A 19,459-nucleotide genomic window follows, 5' to 3' on the forward strand; every position below is an offset into this window, starting at 1 on the left:
CCAAATTCAAAATCAATAATGCCTGGTTCGGCTAGCTCTCTTTCACTCGAACACCGTATATTTCAAATCCACCGTGTATATAACGAATTATTTTTCTAACACTACTACAACAAAGGTATTTTAGGCTCGCGGGGCGTGAGTCCTTTATATGAGAGCCTTAAAAAGTGAGATTTTTTAGTCGCAATGCGTGTCCTAAAAGATTTTGTTGAGTGTCTTTGAGTAAAGTTTTTACGACTCTTTTCGCATGTCCTAAAAAAATATTTTTAGAGCTCGCAATGCATGTCTTTAAATAAAGTTTTTATGGCTATTTTCGCGTGCCCTTGAAAGTTTTTTTTTTTTTTAAATACAGCTACATTTTTCATTTTGATTTAAAAAAATATATCACCTTGAGTGTCCATAATGTATTACATATATGTTAAATTTCTAAAATTTCAAAAGAAAATACTACAAAAACACAAAAAAAAAAATCAAAAGAAATTTAAATTTCTCATTAACATGTATAGTAAGCTAGCTTATAACATCTTTCAACATTATCAATAAAAATAAAAAATAAATACATAAAAAAACTCAAACCACTTCTAAGTCCTAATAACAATCTAAAGCTACTCACACCGACGTGTTGCCAAGAAGCTCGGAGCCCCCAATGTAGCCTATTGCCATGGAGATTTTTGGTGCAGAAGTTTTCTCCACAAAATCTGTTGACTGGGGAGCTGCTACTCGAGTGGCTGGAGGTTGGAATCTGTTTTTAGAAATTGAGGCCAAACACACTACATTGTTTTTTAAAAACAAATTTCTATTTTTTAGTGCTAAAGCTACTCATATTGAAAAAAAGTTTGACCAAAATCGGGCTCAGGGTATTATATGTTCCATTTTGTAAAATGTAGGGTCTGTTTTGTCATTTAACAAACACTGAGTCCGATCGGTAACTTTTGCAAAACATATGATCTAAAATGGTATTTACCCTAATAATAATAATATTACTTCTTCTTATTAGACATTTTTAATACACTTAATCTCACAAATAAGCATTTACAAAAATAAAAATAAAAAATACAAATTTAGTGGCTGAGACGAAAAGAGAAAAAAAATTATTTTGATCAAATGAGAATAAAAGAGAAATTAATTGAATCCTAGCCTCCAAATTTGAAAAATTAGTTGACATATTTTAGGACCCACTTTAAGCGCCCTTAATAATCTTTTAGGACACACATGTGCTGATGAGAAATGAAGCCTTAATATAGTCCCAATTCGAAAATGATAAGAAAATTTTGTCATTTTTTACTTAAAAGTTTATAAGACACGTTTTGGGAGCCTTTAATATTTTTTTAGGACACCCAAAGTAAGCTCTTAAAAGTCCCCACTCATATATTATACACTTAAATTTTCTATTAAGGTTTTTTAGGACCCACATATATTTTTAGGACACACATTGTGATTCCTAAAATGTGTTTTGTAAGAACTCTCAATGAGTGTCCTAAAAAGTCCATAAACTTTTGTTTAAAAAAAAATCAAACTTTTAGGACACACATCAATTTTTAGGGCTCGTACCGCATGTCCTAAGATAAATTCTTTAAAGACTCTCAGTGAGTATTCTAAAAAGTTCAGAAACTGTTTTAGGACTCGCATCTAGATGAGTATCCTAAAAAATTGTTTTTGTAGTAGTGTAAGCACAGTGTTATTTTGCAATTTTTCCTATAAAGAATTGCCTAATGACTCACACATATTATTTACTAGTTTTTGCCAATAGCAGTCCGTTTTCCCAAATTTCTGGAATATATATTCTGCCTTACATCAAAGAAGGAAAACAAGTGTAAACTCACACACTGCTCTCTCCAATTGATCATATTTGTCAGGCCTGGTCCTGGCCTAAGATAGGTGAGGGCCCAAGACAAAAATGTCATTTTTTAAATTACTATATATTAAATGTTATTTTTCTAAACTTTTGGGACCAATTCTGGAATTTTTATTGGTTTTTATATGCGATTCTGGAATTTTTAATTTTTAGAGAAAATTCGGCCAATCCGGACTTAAATTCGGATCACTTCGAACCTAGTTTGCACCAAGTTAGGAAAAAATTCGGACCACTTTGGACCTAAATTCAGACCACTTCAGACCTAATTGGACCAAGGTCGAAACAAGTTCAAACCTATTTGGACCTAAATTTGGACCACTTTGGACCTAAATTAGGATCACTTCGGACCTAGTTCAGACCAAGTTCGGAAAAAATTTGGACCACTTCGGACCTAAATTCGAACACCTTTGGACCTATTCGGACCAAGTTCAGAACAAATCAGACCTAAATTAGGACCACTTCGAACCTAGTTCGGAACTAATTCATACCAAAATGCGAAGTGGTCCGAAATTAGGTCTTAATGTATTCTGAACTAGGTCCAAATTTAGGTCTGAACGTCCGAAGTGGTCCGAATTTAGATCCGATTTGTGAAATAATCAATTGGTACCAAACTCTTCATATTCTTCATGATATATATAGGGTTTGTTATTATTAATGAATTGTGCTTACTATAGCATTTTCTATTATGTATTGATAACAGTATATATACATTTGTTTTGCAGCAAAGATGACACTTATTTATCTTATGATGTTCTTGGTGCTTTCAACTAATGGCGTAGCACAATTCGGTGAAGAAGATACTAACAAAGACACTTTCTACATTAGTGGAAAAATTGTACTTATGACAATGGGTATTATAGCAGTAATACCCCAATCTTTACTATTTGAATATATTTACTCCGTATACAAGGCCAATCATGAATTAAGATGAGTGAGCCCACTACCTTTCCAATGAAGAATTTAATATTATAATATGTAAAAATTAAAATAAAATTATATTATTATATAATATTAAGAGATACTTGTGGCGAAAATACCCAAATTATTGTATTTGTAGCACTTAAGTACCTAAGTTATTTTTTGGCAGCGAAAGTATCTTCCGTCCATGTGTTTGGTGCAATTTAGTGTAGCTGTTTATTTCGTCGTTAAGTCCGCCTATATGTCGTGAAATTTATATATAACTTGAGTACTTTTTCTGCAAACATCTCTTAAATTTGGTACTTTCGCCGCAAATATTCCTTTAATTTGGTACTTTTAGCGCAAAAATCCATTTAATTGGATACTTTTGTCTACGTGTCACAATCGAACTTGACGGTGAGAATTAACAGTTGTACCAAATTGAACAAAAACATAGACGGAAAACACTTTCGCCACCAAGACAGCACTTAAGTGCTACAAAAGTAATAAATTGGGTACTTTCATCGCAAATATCTCTAATATTGATACTACATGTCATTCTAAATGTATTTATTTGTTTTTTTTTACTATTTTAGTAAACAATGAATATGTGGGAAAAGTGTAACACCCCAAATTCCTGATATGTCACTTAGGAAAGTCAATTTAAATCAATAAATAAAATAACCATTTAAAATACTATTTTACTGAAATAAACAAGGCATGAGATCTCACTATTTCTTTAAAATAAAACATTTTCAAGTCTTAAAATTTAATCTAACATTAAAAAAACATAGTTAAAAAATTATAAAAGTTCATTAAGTCTTTAAAACATTAAAACATTGTGACCCCTCCACTAACATGTAAGATCCACGCCTCGAGTCCGCTTCACTCTTTGCTAATGGGAGGCTAAAATCAAGCAGTAGGCTAATTTTTCAATAGGCGGATACCGCAGCTCTGCTCCTACTAGCCTTTTTGCTTACATAATATACGACTTTTTGCACATTTTCCTACTCTCTTACCAAGACAGCACTAGCAGCGTGTTCTGTGATCGCCAAGTTGATGAATAGAGTTTCTTTTTTGACCAGTTTAGATAGAATCGGTGGCTGCGACATGTGAGACTTTAAGGCTTGGAAAGCCTGTTCGTACTCCTCCGTCCATTCAAATTTCTTGTTGCCTCTAAGTAGATTAAAAAATGGGACGCACTTGTCCGTCAATTTAGAGATAAATCTACTTAGGGCAGCGATTCTCCCGGCTAAACTTTGAACATCTTTTATTTTCATTGGTGATTTCATATCGACTAGGGCCTTGATCTTTTTGGGATTAGCTTCAATTCCTCGTGAGTTTACTATAAATCTCAAAAATTTCCCTGATCCAACTCCAAAGGAACACTTGAGGGGATTTAGCTTCATTTGATATTTTTTCAAGACGTTGAAGCACTCTTGCAAGCCCCCTGTGTGTTCTTCTGCCTTTTTCAACTTAATTAGCATGTCATCAACATATACTTCCATGTTTATGCCGATCAGCTCTTTGAACATGTGATTGACTAGTCGCTGGTAAGTCGCACCAATGTTTTTCAAACTGAGGGGCATTACTTTGTAACAGTAAAGTCCTGTATCAGTCCTAAAGCTAGTGTGATCCTCATCAAGTGGATGCATACTGATTTGATTGTACCCAGAGTACACATCCATAAATGACAGGATCTCATGTCCTGCAGTGGCATCGACCAGCTGGTCGATTCTAGGGAGTGGGAAACAATCTTTAGGACAAACTTTATTAAGGTCTGTGAAATCCATGCATGTTCTCCATTTGCCATTTGGCTTTGGAACTAATACGGGATTAGAGAGCCATGATAGATAAAACACTACCCTGATGAATCCGTTCTCCTTTAGCTTCTCGACTTCTTCCTTCAGAGCTTTTGATCTGTCTTTGTCGAGCAGCCTTCTTTTTTGTTGCACTGGTGGAAAGCTTTTATCAATATTCAAGACATGGCTGATAACCGTTGGATCAATTCCAACCATGTCTTTATGCAACCAGGCAAAGACTTCCTGGTTTTTCTTCAAAAATTCCACCAGTTTTTGTTTTGTTGTTATCTCTAAGTTTTTAGCAAATTTCACAACCCTAGTCGGATCTGCTTCATCGAGTTGGACCTCTTTGAGGTCCTCGATGGGTCCTACTTCTTCATCAAAATCCCCAAAGCGAGGATCCAAATCCCTATCCTCACTTTGGGAAACACCCTATTTGGTGACGCAATCACCTGATTGGGCTTGTATTTCATTGGTCGTCTGCAACTCTTTTCTGGCGGCCTCCCTCGATCCACCTTTCTTCACTTTAGATATCGAGGAGTTATAGCATTCCCTCCCTTCTCGTTGGTTTCCCAACACGCATCCTACCCCTGCGTCAGTTGGGAATTTCATGGCAAGGTGCCCAACCGAGGTCATAGCTCGCAGGTCGACCAAAATAGGCCTTTCAATTACAGCATTGTATGCGGAAGGACAATCAACTACTATAAAAGTAGTGAGTAATGTCCTATTCCCAGGCGCAGACCCTGCTGTAACTGGGAGCCTAATTGACTCTGTCGGCGTAAGCCCTTCGCCAGAAAAACCATATATGGTTTGGTTGCACAGCTCCAAGTCCTTGACGGACAACTTCATCCTCTTCAGTGAAGATTTATACAAGATGTTAACTGAGCTCCCTGTGTCAACTAACACCCTTTTAACCATCATGTTGGCAATCTGGACGTCCACGACCAGCGGGTCCGAATGTGGGAATCGTACATGCTGAGCATCGTCTTCAAAGAAATTTATTAACTCTTCCTCTGTTCAAGCTTTCTTAGGCACTCGATCCTCCACACTCATCATTTCGATGCCCTGGTCGTGGCGTAAGGTCCGAGCATACCACTCCCTTGCCTTCTCACTATCTCCTGCAAGGTGTGGGCCGCCACAGATGGTGAGTAACGTACCTACCACAGGAGTTGGCTGTAAAGGTGGCGAGCATTGGCGTGCAGGCGCCTGCTCGTTGCCTCCTTAAGCCTCTCGTTGAGATCCTCCTGCAGCTCGTACGTACCTCCTTAAGTGATCCCGTCTGATAAGGAACTCAATCTCATCCTTCAACTGGTTACACTCATTAGTGTCATGACCGTAGTCATTGTGAAAACGAAAAAATTTTGTTGTATCTCTCTTGGAGATATCTTTCCTTATAGGTGATGGTCACTTATAAGGGACATTGGAGTTGGTCGCCTAGTATACTTCTACTCTGCTCTCGATAAGGACTGTATAGTTGGTGAATCTTGGCTCATGCCTATTGCCTTTGGGGCATTTATTTTCGAACGTTGATGGCTCATTGTTCACCCTTTTTCCACCATTTTTACCATTCTCATTCCTGTTGCCTTTTTCGTTGTCATTGGGTTTATCCGACACGTTGGCGGCTTTGGCGGGATCTTCCTTTGGTCCCTTGTCCTTCGCAGGCGATTTCCCCTCGTTGGCAATCGCATCTTCAAGCTTGATGTCTCGATCAGCTCGATTCAAAAACTCCTGGGTACTATTTACCCCATTCTTTCTTAGGTTGTTTTAGAGGGGAGAAGGGCGCCTTACCCCAGCAGTGAGGGTCATCATTTTTCCCTCGCCGCCCACTGTTTTAGCTCCAGCAGCTACTCACATGCAGTGAGGGTCATCATTTTTCCCTCGCCGCCCACTGTTTTAGCTCCAGCAGCTACTCACATGAAACGCTAGACATATTCCTTTAAGGGTTATCCCTCCTTCTGGCGTATCTCAACCAGCTGGTTGGCCTCACTGGGGTGTACACGACCAGCATAAAATTGTCCGTAGAATTCCTTCACGAACATTTCCCACGATACTATGCTAGCAGGAGGGAACTTAAAGACCACTCCTGAGCAGTGTCAGATAGGGTGGCCAGGAAGATCCTGCAGTGGGCATCGTCAGACACCTTCTGGATGTCCATTTGTATCTCAAACTTGTTTACATGAGATGTTGGGTCCCCACACCCATCAAATTTCGGCAGTACTGGCATCTTGAACTTGCTGGGAGTTTCTGCTATAGCAATCCTCTGTACAAATGGAGTACCTCTCCTCCGATCATACTCGATGTGGGATGTCCGGCTTCCTACCAGTTGTTGTACAGCCTGATTCAAAGCATCAATTTAGGCCTGTACAGTGTCGGGGATCACTGGGGCGACTGGTGCCAGAGGAGCGTACTCATCGTGCCTCTCGCGCCTGTCGTTGAGCACATCCCTTAGGTTATCATCTATGTGCCTTTTCTCGCTAGTGCCCAGCCAATCAAATACATTATATTGTCTAGGCTACCCCCTGCATTTTGGCTCGTAGGTCTATTATCTCTTGGTGGGGGTTCCTATCTCCACCTCTTCCTTCATGCCCCTAACCAGCATTTCTCTTGTCGGAGTCGGCTTCATTATAATCATGGTAGTCCCTAAATTGCGACCGACTATAGCACGACCTACTGGTTACGTTGTTTCCTCCTCTAGCTGCCATCTCCTGAGCGTCAGAGGGAGGCCTGCGTTGGTCGGTGGGTCCCCGTGCATTATTATGTCGTAGGGGTCCCCTGACTGCAGAGCCTGACTCAGGGTGCCTTCAGTTAGTAGAAGGATGTTGCTCCCTGCTTAGTGGATTTGGCTCATCGGCCATTGAGCATCTAGGGATTCGGGGAAGCTGCCCGACCCATTCTTCCTCTGGCGCTGGGGATTCCCTTGACCAGCTTTAGAAGGTGGTTGCTGCTCAAAATCCTGAATTGGGATGTCCTGTTGAGCAGCAGGCAGTTGCTCTGGCCTTTGAGGGCTTGCTGGCTGAAGCAGAGGACTTGGATTCGGGGCCCGTTGTGGTGGTGCATTTGGCGGCTGATCCGATTGAGAAGCCAGCGCAGCTTGTCCCCGAGCCAACTGAGTGGCTGCTTCTAAAGTGGTTGTGGCATCTCTCTACCAGTGGTCCATGTCTGCCTGCCGCTCATTCAGTTCCTGACGCTAACGCTCAATTTCCCTCTGTTGTAGTGCCAAGGTCTCTGCCGCATTCTCTTGATTGGCCCTAAGATTGGCCAACTCGTTCTGCAAGACACTCAGTATTGTCCTCAGCGTTTCAAAATCCATTTCTTCCTCCTCAAAATCCAAGTGTGGCTCATTTTCAGCCACATTTGGAGGAGGAAACTGGGTGGATGCAGCGCCAGAAGTGTGCCCAGCTCTCTTGGATGCCTTGGCCATTTTATCTTCTTGAAGTTTCGGATTAATCTCTCAATGAAAGCACCAAAATTTTGACCCTCGATTAGGCCAACGACACGGAGTCAAATAAATGACAAAGAACAAAGGAAAATTAAGAAGAGAATCAAATGGCACAAGCGATTTATAGTGGTTCGGCCCCAACTAGATGGTAATGACCTATGTCCACTTAGAGTTCTTATTGATATTGAATCTCAATATTGTGATCAAAGAACTAGGGTTCTCGAGTTTCACAAGCCTTGGGAGGATTGCAATTTCGTTGGATAATCACACTATGCTCTTTTCTATGAATCCTAAGATCAAAAGTTCAAAAGTCCCTTCCTTGAGCCCTCTCCTTCTTATTTATAGGCTCAAGGGGGTTACATGGGCCGATGGACCTTAATTACATATAAGATCAGCGTGTCAAGGTAATAAAGGAAATATAATAAATGCACTTATTACAAGATTGTGTATTGAAAATGAAGTAAATGAAGGTATGCGACCAGACTGGTCACACCTAAATGTGAGGCTTGATAAATTACTAACTTTCTCGTCGCTGGTCGAACAGAGTTCGTTCACTTCAAACCGCCACGTGCCAGCCACATGGAAGAAAATCTTGTCACGTCATCAGGAGCCATTTTTGGGTAAACAATATGACTTACAACAACTTCAAGACCTTGACTGCAAAAACAAAGTTCTCAAACACATCCTCCTGTGTATTCCACAACACCAAGAAGAAGGAAAGATCCTGGTTTGAATCCAATTTACACCCGAACTAAATCAAACTTGCTTGGGAGACCAAAGAAGGCAAGGAGAAAGGAACCCAATGAAGATGCCACCAATGCAACCAAAAAAAGAAGGTTTGGTCAACCAAACCATTGCAGCAATTGTAAACAAATAGGTCATTCAAGAGTCATTTGCAAGAATCCAGCAGTGACACAGGTATTCAATCTTCAGTTATTTTCAGTTAGTTTGTTTTTCAATTATGATTTTATAAATGTTTAATTTGCTTTTCATTTATTGATTGCAGCTTGTTGTTGCCAAGAAAATGGGACGACCACCTCTAAAGAATCCACATCCTGACACTGTGAAAAGACAGAAGAGGAGAGCCAAAAGAAAGCAAGAGATCCAGCACCACCAACAACTTCATCATCTCAGCCATCACCCGATCAACAAGCCCACCACATCTCAAGAACAACACACACAGAGGAGAAGTGGAAGACCCCGTGGAAGAGAATCAGCAGCAACAACTTCCTCATCCCATCCACCACCCTCTCAGCAAGCCACTGCATCTCAAGAACAACACACAAAGAGAAGAAGGTGAAGACAGAGTGGACCAACAACAATATCTTCCTCTTCTCAACCACCACCATCTTAGAATATAAGTTATGGTGTGTTTGTCATCTTTTATTTTTAACCCTATTTTGGGTCAATTATGACCTTTGTTTTCAGACATATTTTGCCTAATTTTTTGTACAAATGTATAAGGTATGGACCTTATGATTTGGCCAAATATTTTGTGTAACATGTTTATTTAGAAAACTGGTATGACTTTTTTGTCTATGAATTATGACTTGCATCTGTCTATGAATTTGGGTGTCAATTATGTTTTGCATCTCCCATATTGGGTGCCAATTATGACCCTACATCTATGTATGAAATTATTTGCATCTGTGAAATTAAGCATAATGAACTTAAACTAACATGACCAGAATTTAACTAAAACATCTACAATTGTCAAAGTGCATTCATTCATTTCAGACTTGCTGCATTACAAATACAATGAAACTAACACTTTAACAACTTAAATAAATTCCATTTCCTTGTACCAGGTACTTTTGTAACCAAAAACACACAATGTCTAATATTTCAAACACAAAACTAGTACAATTACAGATACAATAAAAACTATTTTCTCCAACTTATACTTATCCAATCTTTCTTAAGGAGGTGACCACAAGCACTGCAAACATGACCTTCCCCCATAAAATTGGCTTGTTCCCATGGTTTAGATTTGGTATTTCAGACTCCAAGAGATCTTTAGCGTTCCAAGTTTCTCCCTCAATTCTTTTTCTCCAGTTTGGAATGACAACCCTTCCACTTTCAGCCATTTATGGATCCACCCACCATAAAAAATCGCAACCCCCTTCTGACTGACATAAAGCAAGAAGAAAACCTAGATGAAGAAAACCTAGATACAAAAAAAACCTAAACAAAATTATCTACACTTACTTTCATTAAGAGACAAGTTCGACATTTTCTCTTAGGTTTGTTTCAGTCCAAGAGGTTCTAACTACACTTTCCAAGCCACAATCACAGCGTTGTCGCGATCGCAATCGACTCCCACCCCTAAATCTTTCGACCATTGCTTTTGATTCACTGGAAAAATAATAACTTTCACCCTCCATTTTCCTTCATTGCTAGTCGTCTTCTTCGACTAGTTCTTCTTTTAGATTTTGTTTTGCTTTTAATTTTCAGACTTTGGTTTTATTTGGTTTTAAATAAAATATTTTTTATTTAAAATTTTGGTTTTTAAGAAATTAAATAGTGAATGAATCTCCACTATACACATGGACAAAAGTAGACGGAATTGGGCTGGGTACCGGCGGATACCAATGGAAGCAGACAATGGGTGCTATTCCCACACAAAAAAAGATTGGGTACCAAATCACAAGTTTTTCAAAACATTTGGTGTCAAGGACTCTTTATGAAATGTAAACAAAATTAATAATTTATTTATCATAGGTGATACCATAATGCATGCCATTAGACCACTTCATCACAATAATATGAAAAAAAAAATTGTATTATTGTAGCTTTTGAAGTAATGGATAGAGTGAGTCTGTTTTACTATATACAAATTGGCTATGACAAGTGTTTCAATTATAAAAAATAATTGTATCATATAAATAAGATATATGATTATTATATAAGTAAGATATATATTTATATAAAAAAAATTAACTTAAACAATTTCGAATGGTTCAAAATTCAAGCCTAATCAAAGTTGGTCGAAGCATGGATATCTCTTTCAAAGCCAACTTTTTACTTAATCGTTTTGTTTAATCAAAACTAGCTAGAAAAATCCCAAAAGAGCTTTTGAGCTTAATTATTTATTAGGTTTTTTTCAAGAAGTTTACGTAGTACTTTTCATAAATGACAAAAAAAAAAGGGTTGTTGGCTTGTAACGTAAAAGAGTATTTATTCTTCAAAATAATAATATAAAATAGCATAAGTAATATTTAATTTGACTTGTAACGTATTTTCTTTGGATATAGGAAATATCAAAATCACATTCACCATTGTAACTATCGAAACTCTTTCACAACATATCATTCTATCAAATATTATTAGTAAGTACAGAGTCTTCCATTTGTATTTGTCTAAATAGGTAAAAAGAAAATTTTGAATACATATAAACTTTGACAGTATGAAAATTTTGTAGTTATCTACATTACACTTTATTTGGAAAAAAAAAATAAAAAATTTTGCCTAAAAAGAAAAACAAAATTAGAAAAAGCTGTCAAGGACTTTGTAACGTAAATTAGTATTAAATATTTATATAAATTCCACTCTTCGTTCCAATTATCAACACTCTTACAATATATCAATCTCTATCAGGTGTGTGTGATTTTCTCTTTTCACTGTTGCGATTTCTCTCGTTTAAGCAGGTGAAGTCGAAGTTTTTGTTTTACTGATATTCAAAAGGTAGCAATCAATTTTGAAATATCTATATGTATATTCAATAAAATGGTGATGAATATGTACTCAGAGACCGAAACAAAGAAAGAAAAATTGAGAACAGTCGGTCAACTCATAGATATGAGTTATTTGGCATGTAGTACATACTTTTATCATAAATTGATCCAATTAAAAGAACTTTTGATTCTACGCAAGGAAAGAATATTAGTAAACATATTATCTATATATAGACAAAAATTATGAATATGTAAATTAAATATATTCATATATATCGTGTATATATATATGGGCAAGTGGTGCATCGAAATCCTAAAAGTGTAAAAAGCTTTGACAAAACAACAAATGATATAATCATATATATATATATAAATATATCTACTGTGAAATGTAAACTAGAAAGAAACAAATATATATATAAAGAATTATCGAAACTGAAATATTGTGGCTCATAAACAAGTTTGATTATCGACTCCAAAATTGATAGGTACGTGGACGAAACTGAGCTTGACATTAAGGCCAAAATGCTACTGCAAATACTCTTTAAATTTTCTTTCAAGCTAAAATTCTTTTTCTCAAATTTAGAGAATTTTGATGAGTGATTTGAGATGAGTACAATAGAGAAAGATATTTTATTATATCTCGAATTCAATTCAAATTTAAACTGACATCTGAAACAAAAAGATATTTTATAATAAATTTAAATATAATAAGATTTTATTTTAAATGTTAATTTTAAAAGAAACTTTAAAGAGATAATGGATTTAATTATTTACTCTCAAATCTTGAGAATAATTAAATAAATAAATTCAAATAATTTCTTTATAGATTAAATAAATTCTTGATAAAAAATTATATAAAGAGATTTTAAGACATAAAATTGTCACAAAAATGACAAAATTCTAAAACCAGGTAAATGGTATAAATTTTTTCAAATCCCAAATGAGCTCATTAATGCATCTAAAATGATAAAATCCATTTTAAATTGTATCTCAAATAGGTCTTTTACCTCAAAATTCAAAAGTGCATTAAAGTAACTTCGAAACTTTATAAAATGTTCTTAAAGAGGTATTTCGCCTCAAAATTCAAAAACACTCCAAAACAACTCTAAAATAAGAATAGCCAAATTTTAAAGTGAGGTTGTCAACCTCAAAATTATGAAATATCCCAAATCATTTGAACTATGTTTGACTTGATTCCGCTAAAGGATACATAGGCAACTTAGTTACTAAAAATAAGTGCAGTCACATGAATCACAAATTCCCAAAATTCTCAAATATCAAACACAACTCTCAAAATTCTATAAAAGATCCTTCACTTCGGAATTTTTTCTAACTTCCAAAATACTAAATAATTCCATGATATGGTCATCTACCGAGATTTCATAAATTTCTATAAATATCATGAATTCTTATGAATGATCATTTATCAGAATTTTTCCACTTATTTTCCAACATATCTATCTAGAACTACAAGTAACATGATCCTTCATAAAGAGGGTATGTAGGCAGCTTAGTCAGTCAAATTTACTGAGCACAGTTACAATTCTAAATTCCTCAAAATTTTCCTAAAATTATATAAGTAATTAATATTATCATAACTGGAATCATCAAAAGGTTTTGCTTTAAATAAAAATTGTAGTAATTAAGAGGTTATTCTTATAATCATAGATGGGTCGAACTCAAACTAATAAACTCTTGTGCTATAAAACCGGCATAGGTAAAATTGTGTTTGATATTAATTTTAATATATTAATATATTAAATTTTTTTCTCGGTATAGGTACTTAATAGTTCCCCAACCTACGAATAAGTACTGCCTTTCTGAAAGTGAAACTACTAAGAACTTGTTCTTGGTGTAAGGTTATCTGTAAAAACAATTTTTTTTTTTTTGTAGTGAAAAGAGTTTTTGAGTTTAATTATTGGGTTTCTTTCAAAAAGTTTTGACTTGTAACGTAAATGAGTATTCAATTGTATAATTAATAATATTCTTCAAAAAAAAATATAAAATAGCATAAGTACGTAATATTTAATTGACTTGTAACGTATTTTCTTTGGACATAGTCTTCTTTTTGTATTTATCATTATGTAGGGAAAGTAATACGAATTTTGTCTATTTTGTATGAAAAAAGGAGAAATTATTAAAAAAAAAACCTTTTTCTTTTGTAGTTATCTACATTACACTTTATTTGACAATTTTTTAAAATTATATATAACGTAGATTTATTTTGTAGTTATCTACATTACACTTTATTTGGAATTTTTTTTTAATAATTTTGCCTAAAAAGAAAAACAAATTAGAAGAAAGTTGTCAAGGACTTTGTAACGTAAATTAGTATTAAATATTTATTTGACTTTGCTGCATAATTTATTTTTTATATAAATTCCACTCTTAGTTCCAATTATCAACACTCTCAGGACATATCAATCTCTATCAGGTATGAATGACTTTCTCTTTTCACTTCCTCAGATTTTTTTTTTTTTTTTTTGTTGGATTTACTTTGCATCTTTGGCTAATTCGATTATACTTTTACTGCAGACAAAATCTATCTACTTAGAGATGGATATAAGGAGATTTTTCATAGTTGCTATTGTGTGTGCACTTTCATATTATTGCAAGGCTGAAGAACAACCAATGAAACTAAAGATGAAGTGATTGAGATTGAGAATCGACTTGAGCGATTGAACAAGTCATCAGTCAAGACTATAAAAGTACTTTATATTCATCTTCATATCTCATCCTAGATATTGAATATACATAAATATTTCTATATATATGACTAATTTGTTTGATATTTGTTTAGGCACAAAGTGGAGATATTTATGATTGTGTGGATTTTTACAAACAACCAGCATTCGATCATCCTTCATTAAAGAACCACAATTACAATTTTCAGGTTTTTTTTTTCTGAACTTATTAAATTACAGTAACTTGGTATAATATATAGATATATTTTTTTTTTTATAGAGAAATTGGTGAAAATGAGCTACTTGTTTAAGTGATTTTGTATTCTAATCTACTTTTGATAATTTTTATAAACTGGTCTCTCTCTAAAATTTGACCAGCTGTCTAAAATTTTCGACCAGTTATTTGAATTTTTTGACCACTTGTCTAAATTTTCGACTAGATGTCTAAATTATGAAATGTCATTTTGCAAAGAATTATTAAAACTAGGTTAAAGTGCACAATGACTTTAAAAAATAAGTCATTTTGCCAAAGGACCCTATTTCATACAATGTGTAAATATTTATGGTGTAGACGAAATCTTCTTATCGTCCTAAGGTGATGATGAACGAAAAAGAGACTCCATACAAGGGAAGACAAGCATCATTAAAAAGTGGATTTAAGGGTAAAAGTTGTCCAATTGGAACAGTCCCAATAAGGAGACATACCAAAGAAGAACTTGTTAGGGCTAAATTGTTTACAAAGACTTATTCCTCAAGAATTAGTCCCCTTGCACCTGAAGCTGAAGGCTTTCATGTAAGCATTTTACATTAGTTTTGATTTTTTTTGTGTACATGTTAATTATTATTTTCTATGGTTGATGAATAATTTAATTTGAAATTGAATATTAGCATGCAATTGTTCGAACAAAATCTAATCCTAACAAGAAGTATAATGGAGCTTCTACATCTGCAAGCATTTACACACTTGATAACGTCACTGGCTCACAATATACTTCTGGTCAAATGACAACACAAAATGGAGACGATAGCATTCGAGTTGGTTGGACAGTGAGTTTCTTACTAGATCTTTATTTGTTGAGGATTAATTCAACTCAATTTTTTGTGGTACATTTTAATTACTAGTTAATAAATTATAAGGTTTCATATGTTATTTTTCTTTAATTCAGGTTAATCCCACTTTGTACGGTGATCATAAGAGTCGACTATTCACATTTTTTAAGGTAACTCTCCTATATATATACATATGTTTATTTTTTGAGTTTTCTTGCTATTAGTTATGTTGTTTTCTATAATGTGTAATTGATGAAAATTGATAATTTTTTGCTATCACTTAGAAAAATAATTTTTTATACATATAATTCATTGTAAAGCAGTGTTAATTTCAAACAAGGTGATAACAAGTGTGTCAAGAAAATTACTTTGTAAACAATTATATATATTTATGGAAGACTTCTCATGGTTACTACTCATAGACGGGTATTAACAATTATGATAATGTGGCAACATAGTGACTTGATATAGCAAGTCACCAATAGGTAAATATTTTTTTTCTACATTAATTTTGAATTTAGTTTTTTTTGTCATAATTAATGTTGTTTCCAACCAATGAGAGACACTAGCTATATTTAGAAATTGACATGCACTTGAAAAATGAAAAGTTTACAATATTATATTTTTATAATAGGATAACAATTTGATATCTTGTGTTTTTACAATGTATCATTTTGGTACCCTGTGTTTACAAATAATGCTCATTTAATATCATACATTTTGAAATCGTACATATTTAGTACCCTGCATTTTAAAACCATACATATTTGATACCCTGTATTTTAAAATTGTACATATTTGATACCCTAAACTCAAATTTAATTAATAATATTTTAAAATTTAATCAAATTACGCTCAATCATACGAGCTACAAATTATATATAACTGGTGAAAGTTTGGTTATATTGACAAAATTTTATCAATTAGGATATCAAATATCTATGTTTTCAAAATACGAGGTATCATATGAGCATTATTGAAAACAGAAGGTACCATAACGATACTTTGCAAAAACAAATGGTACCAAACGAGTAAATTCCCTTCATAATAAATACACGTTTTTCATGAGGTAACCCTTCCAAAAATTTGAAAAAATCAAATTTTATTTTTAGAAATATTAATTAACAACTATAAATATGGACCATTGATTTTAATTCAATCGTTAATATTAAATTAACCATCCATGGTAGTAACCATTAAGAGTGCACTCATATATATATATATATATATAAATATCATTTTGCAAATTAACATTAAAAAAAAATTATTTTGCCAAACATGAAATTTTTTGTGTAATTTATGTGTAAATTTTACTTTTATAGGCAGGTGGATTATCTTGTTTTAATACAATGTGCCCAGGCTTCGTGATAGTTAGAACTGACATTCCTCTGGATGACGTTCTACCAGAGACTCACCCAGGTGTTATTCCACAGGAATACGACTTCTTTGTTTATAGGGTAAATGTCAAAATTAAGATATTATTCATTCTTCTTTCAAATAATCTTTCCTTTAGAATATTTTGCTAAAACTTATCTGGTGTTCATTTTGACATTATCTGATAGGATCGAACTACTAGGAATTGGTGGCTTGAACTTGGAATTTATAATATTCCAATTGGATATTGGCCATCAAGCATATTTAGTAGTGGTTTAAAAGACTTAGCAACATATATTGACTGGGGAGGAGAGACTTACAGTCCAGTTGGTCAACCTGGTCCTCCAATGGGTTCTGGTTTATTTCTAAAAGGGAGCACCCGTTATGATGCATATTGTAGAAAATTAACAACTATAAATGAGGCTCATGACCCAGAAGATGCTAAAAACACTGAAATAGTTTCTATTGATACTGACTTTTATGTAGCTAAAGATTGGGGATTTGTAGGCGAGTCTCGGCGTCTCATGACATATGGAGGACCTGGCCCTAGATGATTTATTTATCTACCTTATGTTACAATAAATGTATAATGTGTCGATGTATAATATAAATAAATAAATTTTCTAGTGGACAAATTGTCGGCTAAAAAATATTTGTAATGTCTCACGCCACTATGGCTGTTTCTTGGAATGACGACTGGCCCTGCAAACCACCACGAGTCTTTGCAGCGTGCTTTGTCCTCACTCGCACACTTCCTGTGAAAACTTCCCAGGTGGTCAGCCATCATGAGACTACTACAGGTCAAACATGCTTAACTTTGGAGTACTCAAGTGATGGGCTACCAAAAAAAATATGCATCTTGTTAGCATAAGTAGTATCCGTGTATAAATATATACATAAAGTATGAAAAAATATTAAAACAAAAAAAAGAGAATAAAAAATAGAGGATCAAAGAAATAATGAAAAAACTAATCCAGGCATTCCAAGAAAGTTTTAGCCTCCTTCTTGGACGCCCTCCCCCACAATAATAATAGCAGCAGCAGCTTAGTAATCTAGTTTTCATGGTTATTAGTTCAAGCTGGGATTTAGTTGGAAACTCATAGAGATAGTTATGGATTTTACAAGTTTAACCTATAGTTTAGAAATATTAATTTTAACATAAGGTTTGATTAATATAGCTGGTTCTAGGAATGATGTTTATTATAACCTAATGTTTAGATCGAATAATTAAGAATGTGAAACTTTTCACATGCATGTTCATTAAGGATTTAAGCATTTTATATGAATAAATTATTAAAGAATAGATTTAGAAGGTCTAGAACCTTCCCTCAGTTGTTAGGATTATGTTTTACTCAGTCAAAGTTGTTTAAACAAACTTCAAGTGTGCTGAAAGTGTGTAAAAACGTGTTTGATATATTCGTGTATACTGATATATCGCCGATGGGTGATACACAAAACACGTCGACTTCGCACAAACGAAACCACAGAGGCTCGGGATATATGGTCAGGCAATATATCGCTTATAGGGGCGATATATCAGCTCCCTTTTGTATTTTATGAAATTTTGTAGAATCCAAACTAGAACCAGGCCTCAACAACTTGGACTTGCCTTTGAACGTTTTTGACCAAGTTCTAGGCATTTGTTGAATAGAAATTCAAATTTTATTTAATTATTATTCATTTATTTATTCTTTTTAAAATGGGTTAGTTTCACTCCTTGAACTCTATAAATAGGACCTTTCACTCAGCTATTTCATTCATCATTCAAGCATTCTTCAGAGCCTCCAAGCTACGACTAAGTTTATTCTAGAGAGAAAACATGTGGGTGTTGGGATTAAAAGCTTTTCTAAACATTTGGGAAGTAAGATAGAGTGATATTTCGGTATTGAGGTGTAGATCAAAGTTCTAATATGTCCAAGGTATTCTTTATCCTCAGGTTTAGTCCATTATAGTTCTTCTTATTCTTTTATTTCTCTTCAAAAATCCTAACATGTTATAATGGTTTTTGGCTAGGTGTTTGAGTTTATTAAAACTTAAGGTTTTCGATAAGTTTTCATCTTGATGGTTTAGATCTTCTCTTCATCTTCATTTCTTTAGAAAACTTATGGATCTTATGTTTGGTTTTAGGAGTTTTATGATTATGTTTATATGCTATGTGTATGTATGTATATATATGTATATGGTTTATGTTGTAGGCACTTAGGAAATATAGTTCCTTAGATAGCAAATAAGCAAATCCCAAGATTTTTATCATTATCGTAGATTATAGTTATGATTAAACCTACCTCGAATAGTAGCAAGAAGACTTAGATGGTTTATCATATACTATATTTTGATTAAACCTACCTCAAATAGTAGCAAGAGGATCTAGATGGTTTCTATCACATACTACAATAATGAGTTAATGACCATTGATATTGTAGTCCTATGTTTTATGATTTACGTTTTTATGTCATATGTTTTATGATATATGTTTTTAGTCTTATGATTTATGATATGTTTTAGTAGATTTTCCTTGCTGGGCATTAGGCTCATTCCTTTTTATTTTAGATGGTGCCAGAAAATAAGCATGGAAAGCGGGACGGATTCATGGCAGCTTTGGCTTATGTATTGGGAGAGAACTGAATTATTGGACTGCTGGAAAAGATCAAGGATGACGTTTTTGTTTCAAGTTTTTTTTATTA

At 34.3% G+C, this 19,459-nt stretch overlaps 1 protein-coding gene across 1 annotated transcript; it reads left to right on the top strand.

Moving 5' to 3' along the window:
* The first annotated feature begins 658 nt into the window (after positions 1-658).
* LOC133792673 (protein neprosin-like) lies at positions 659-17,329 on the top strand. The gene is made up of 10 exons (XM_062230581.1): positions 659-731; positions 2,575-2,687; positions 8,997-9,286; positions 14,291-14,375; positions 14,468-14,560; positions 14,923-15,144; positions 15,240-15,398; positions 15,518-15,571; positions 16,724-16,858; positions 16,964-17,329. The coding sequence occupies exons 1-10, from the start codon at positions 659-661 to the stop codon at positions 17,327-17,329; spliced, it is 1,590 nt and encodes a 529-aa protein (XP_062086565.1).
* The last annotated feature ends 2,130 nt before the right edge of the window (positions 17,330-19,459 follow it).

Source organism: Humulus lupulus, chromosome 7 (assembly GCF_963169125.1).
Source record: "Humulus lupulus chromosome 7, drHumLupu1.1, whole genome shotgun sequence".
In the NCBI taxonomy this organism is placed as follows: domain Eukaryota; kingdom Viridiplantae; phylum Streptophyta; class Magnoliopsida; order Rosales; family Cannabaceae; genus Humulus; species Humulus lupulus.

What these genes read in the sequence shown, in the direction of transcription:
- LOC133792673 (XM_062230581.1), top strand. Translation starts at nt 659, where the DNA reads ATGGAGATTTTTGGTGCAGAAGTTTTCTCCACAAAATCTGTTGACTGG. An exon ending in TCTACATTAGTGGAAAAATT is followed by an intron (nt 2,688 to 8,996) that starts GTACTTATGACA and finishes TATTGATTGCAG; the next exon opens with CTTGTTGTTGCCAAGAAAAT. An exon ending in ACGACTTCTTTGTTTATAGG is followed by an intron (nt 16,859 to 16,963) that starts GTAAATGTCAAA and finishes ATTATCTGATAG; the next exon opens with GATCGAACTACTAGGAATTG.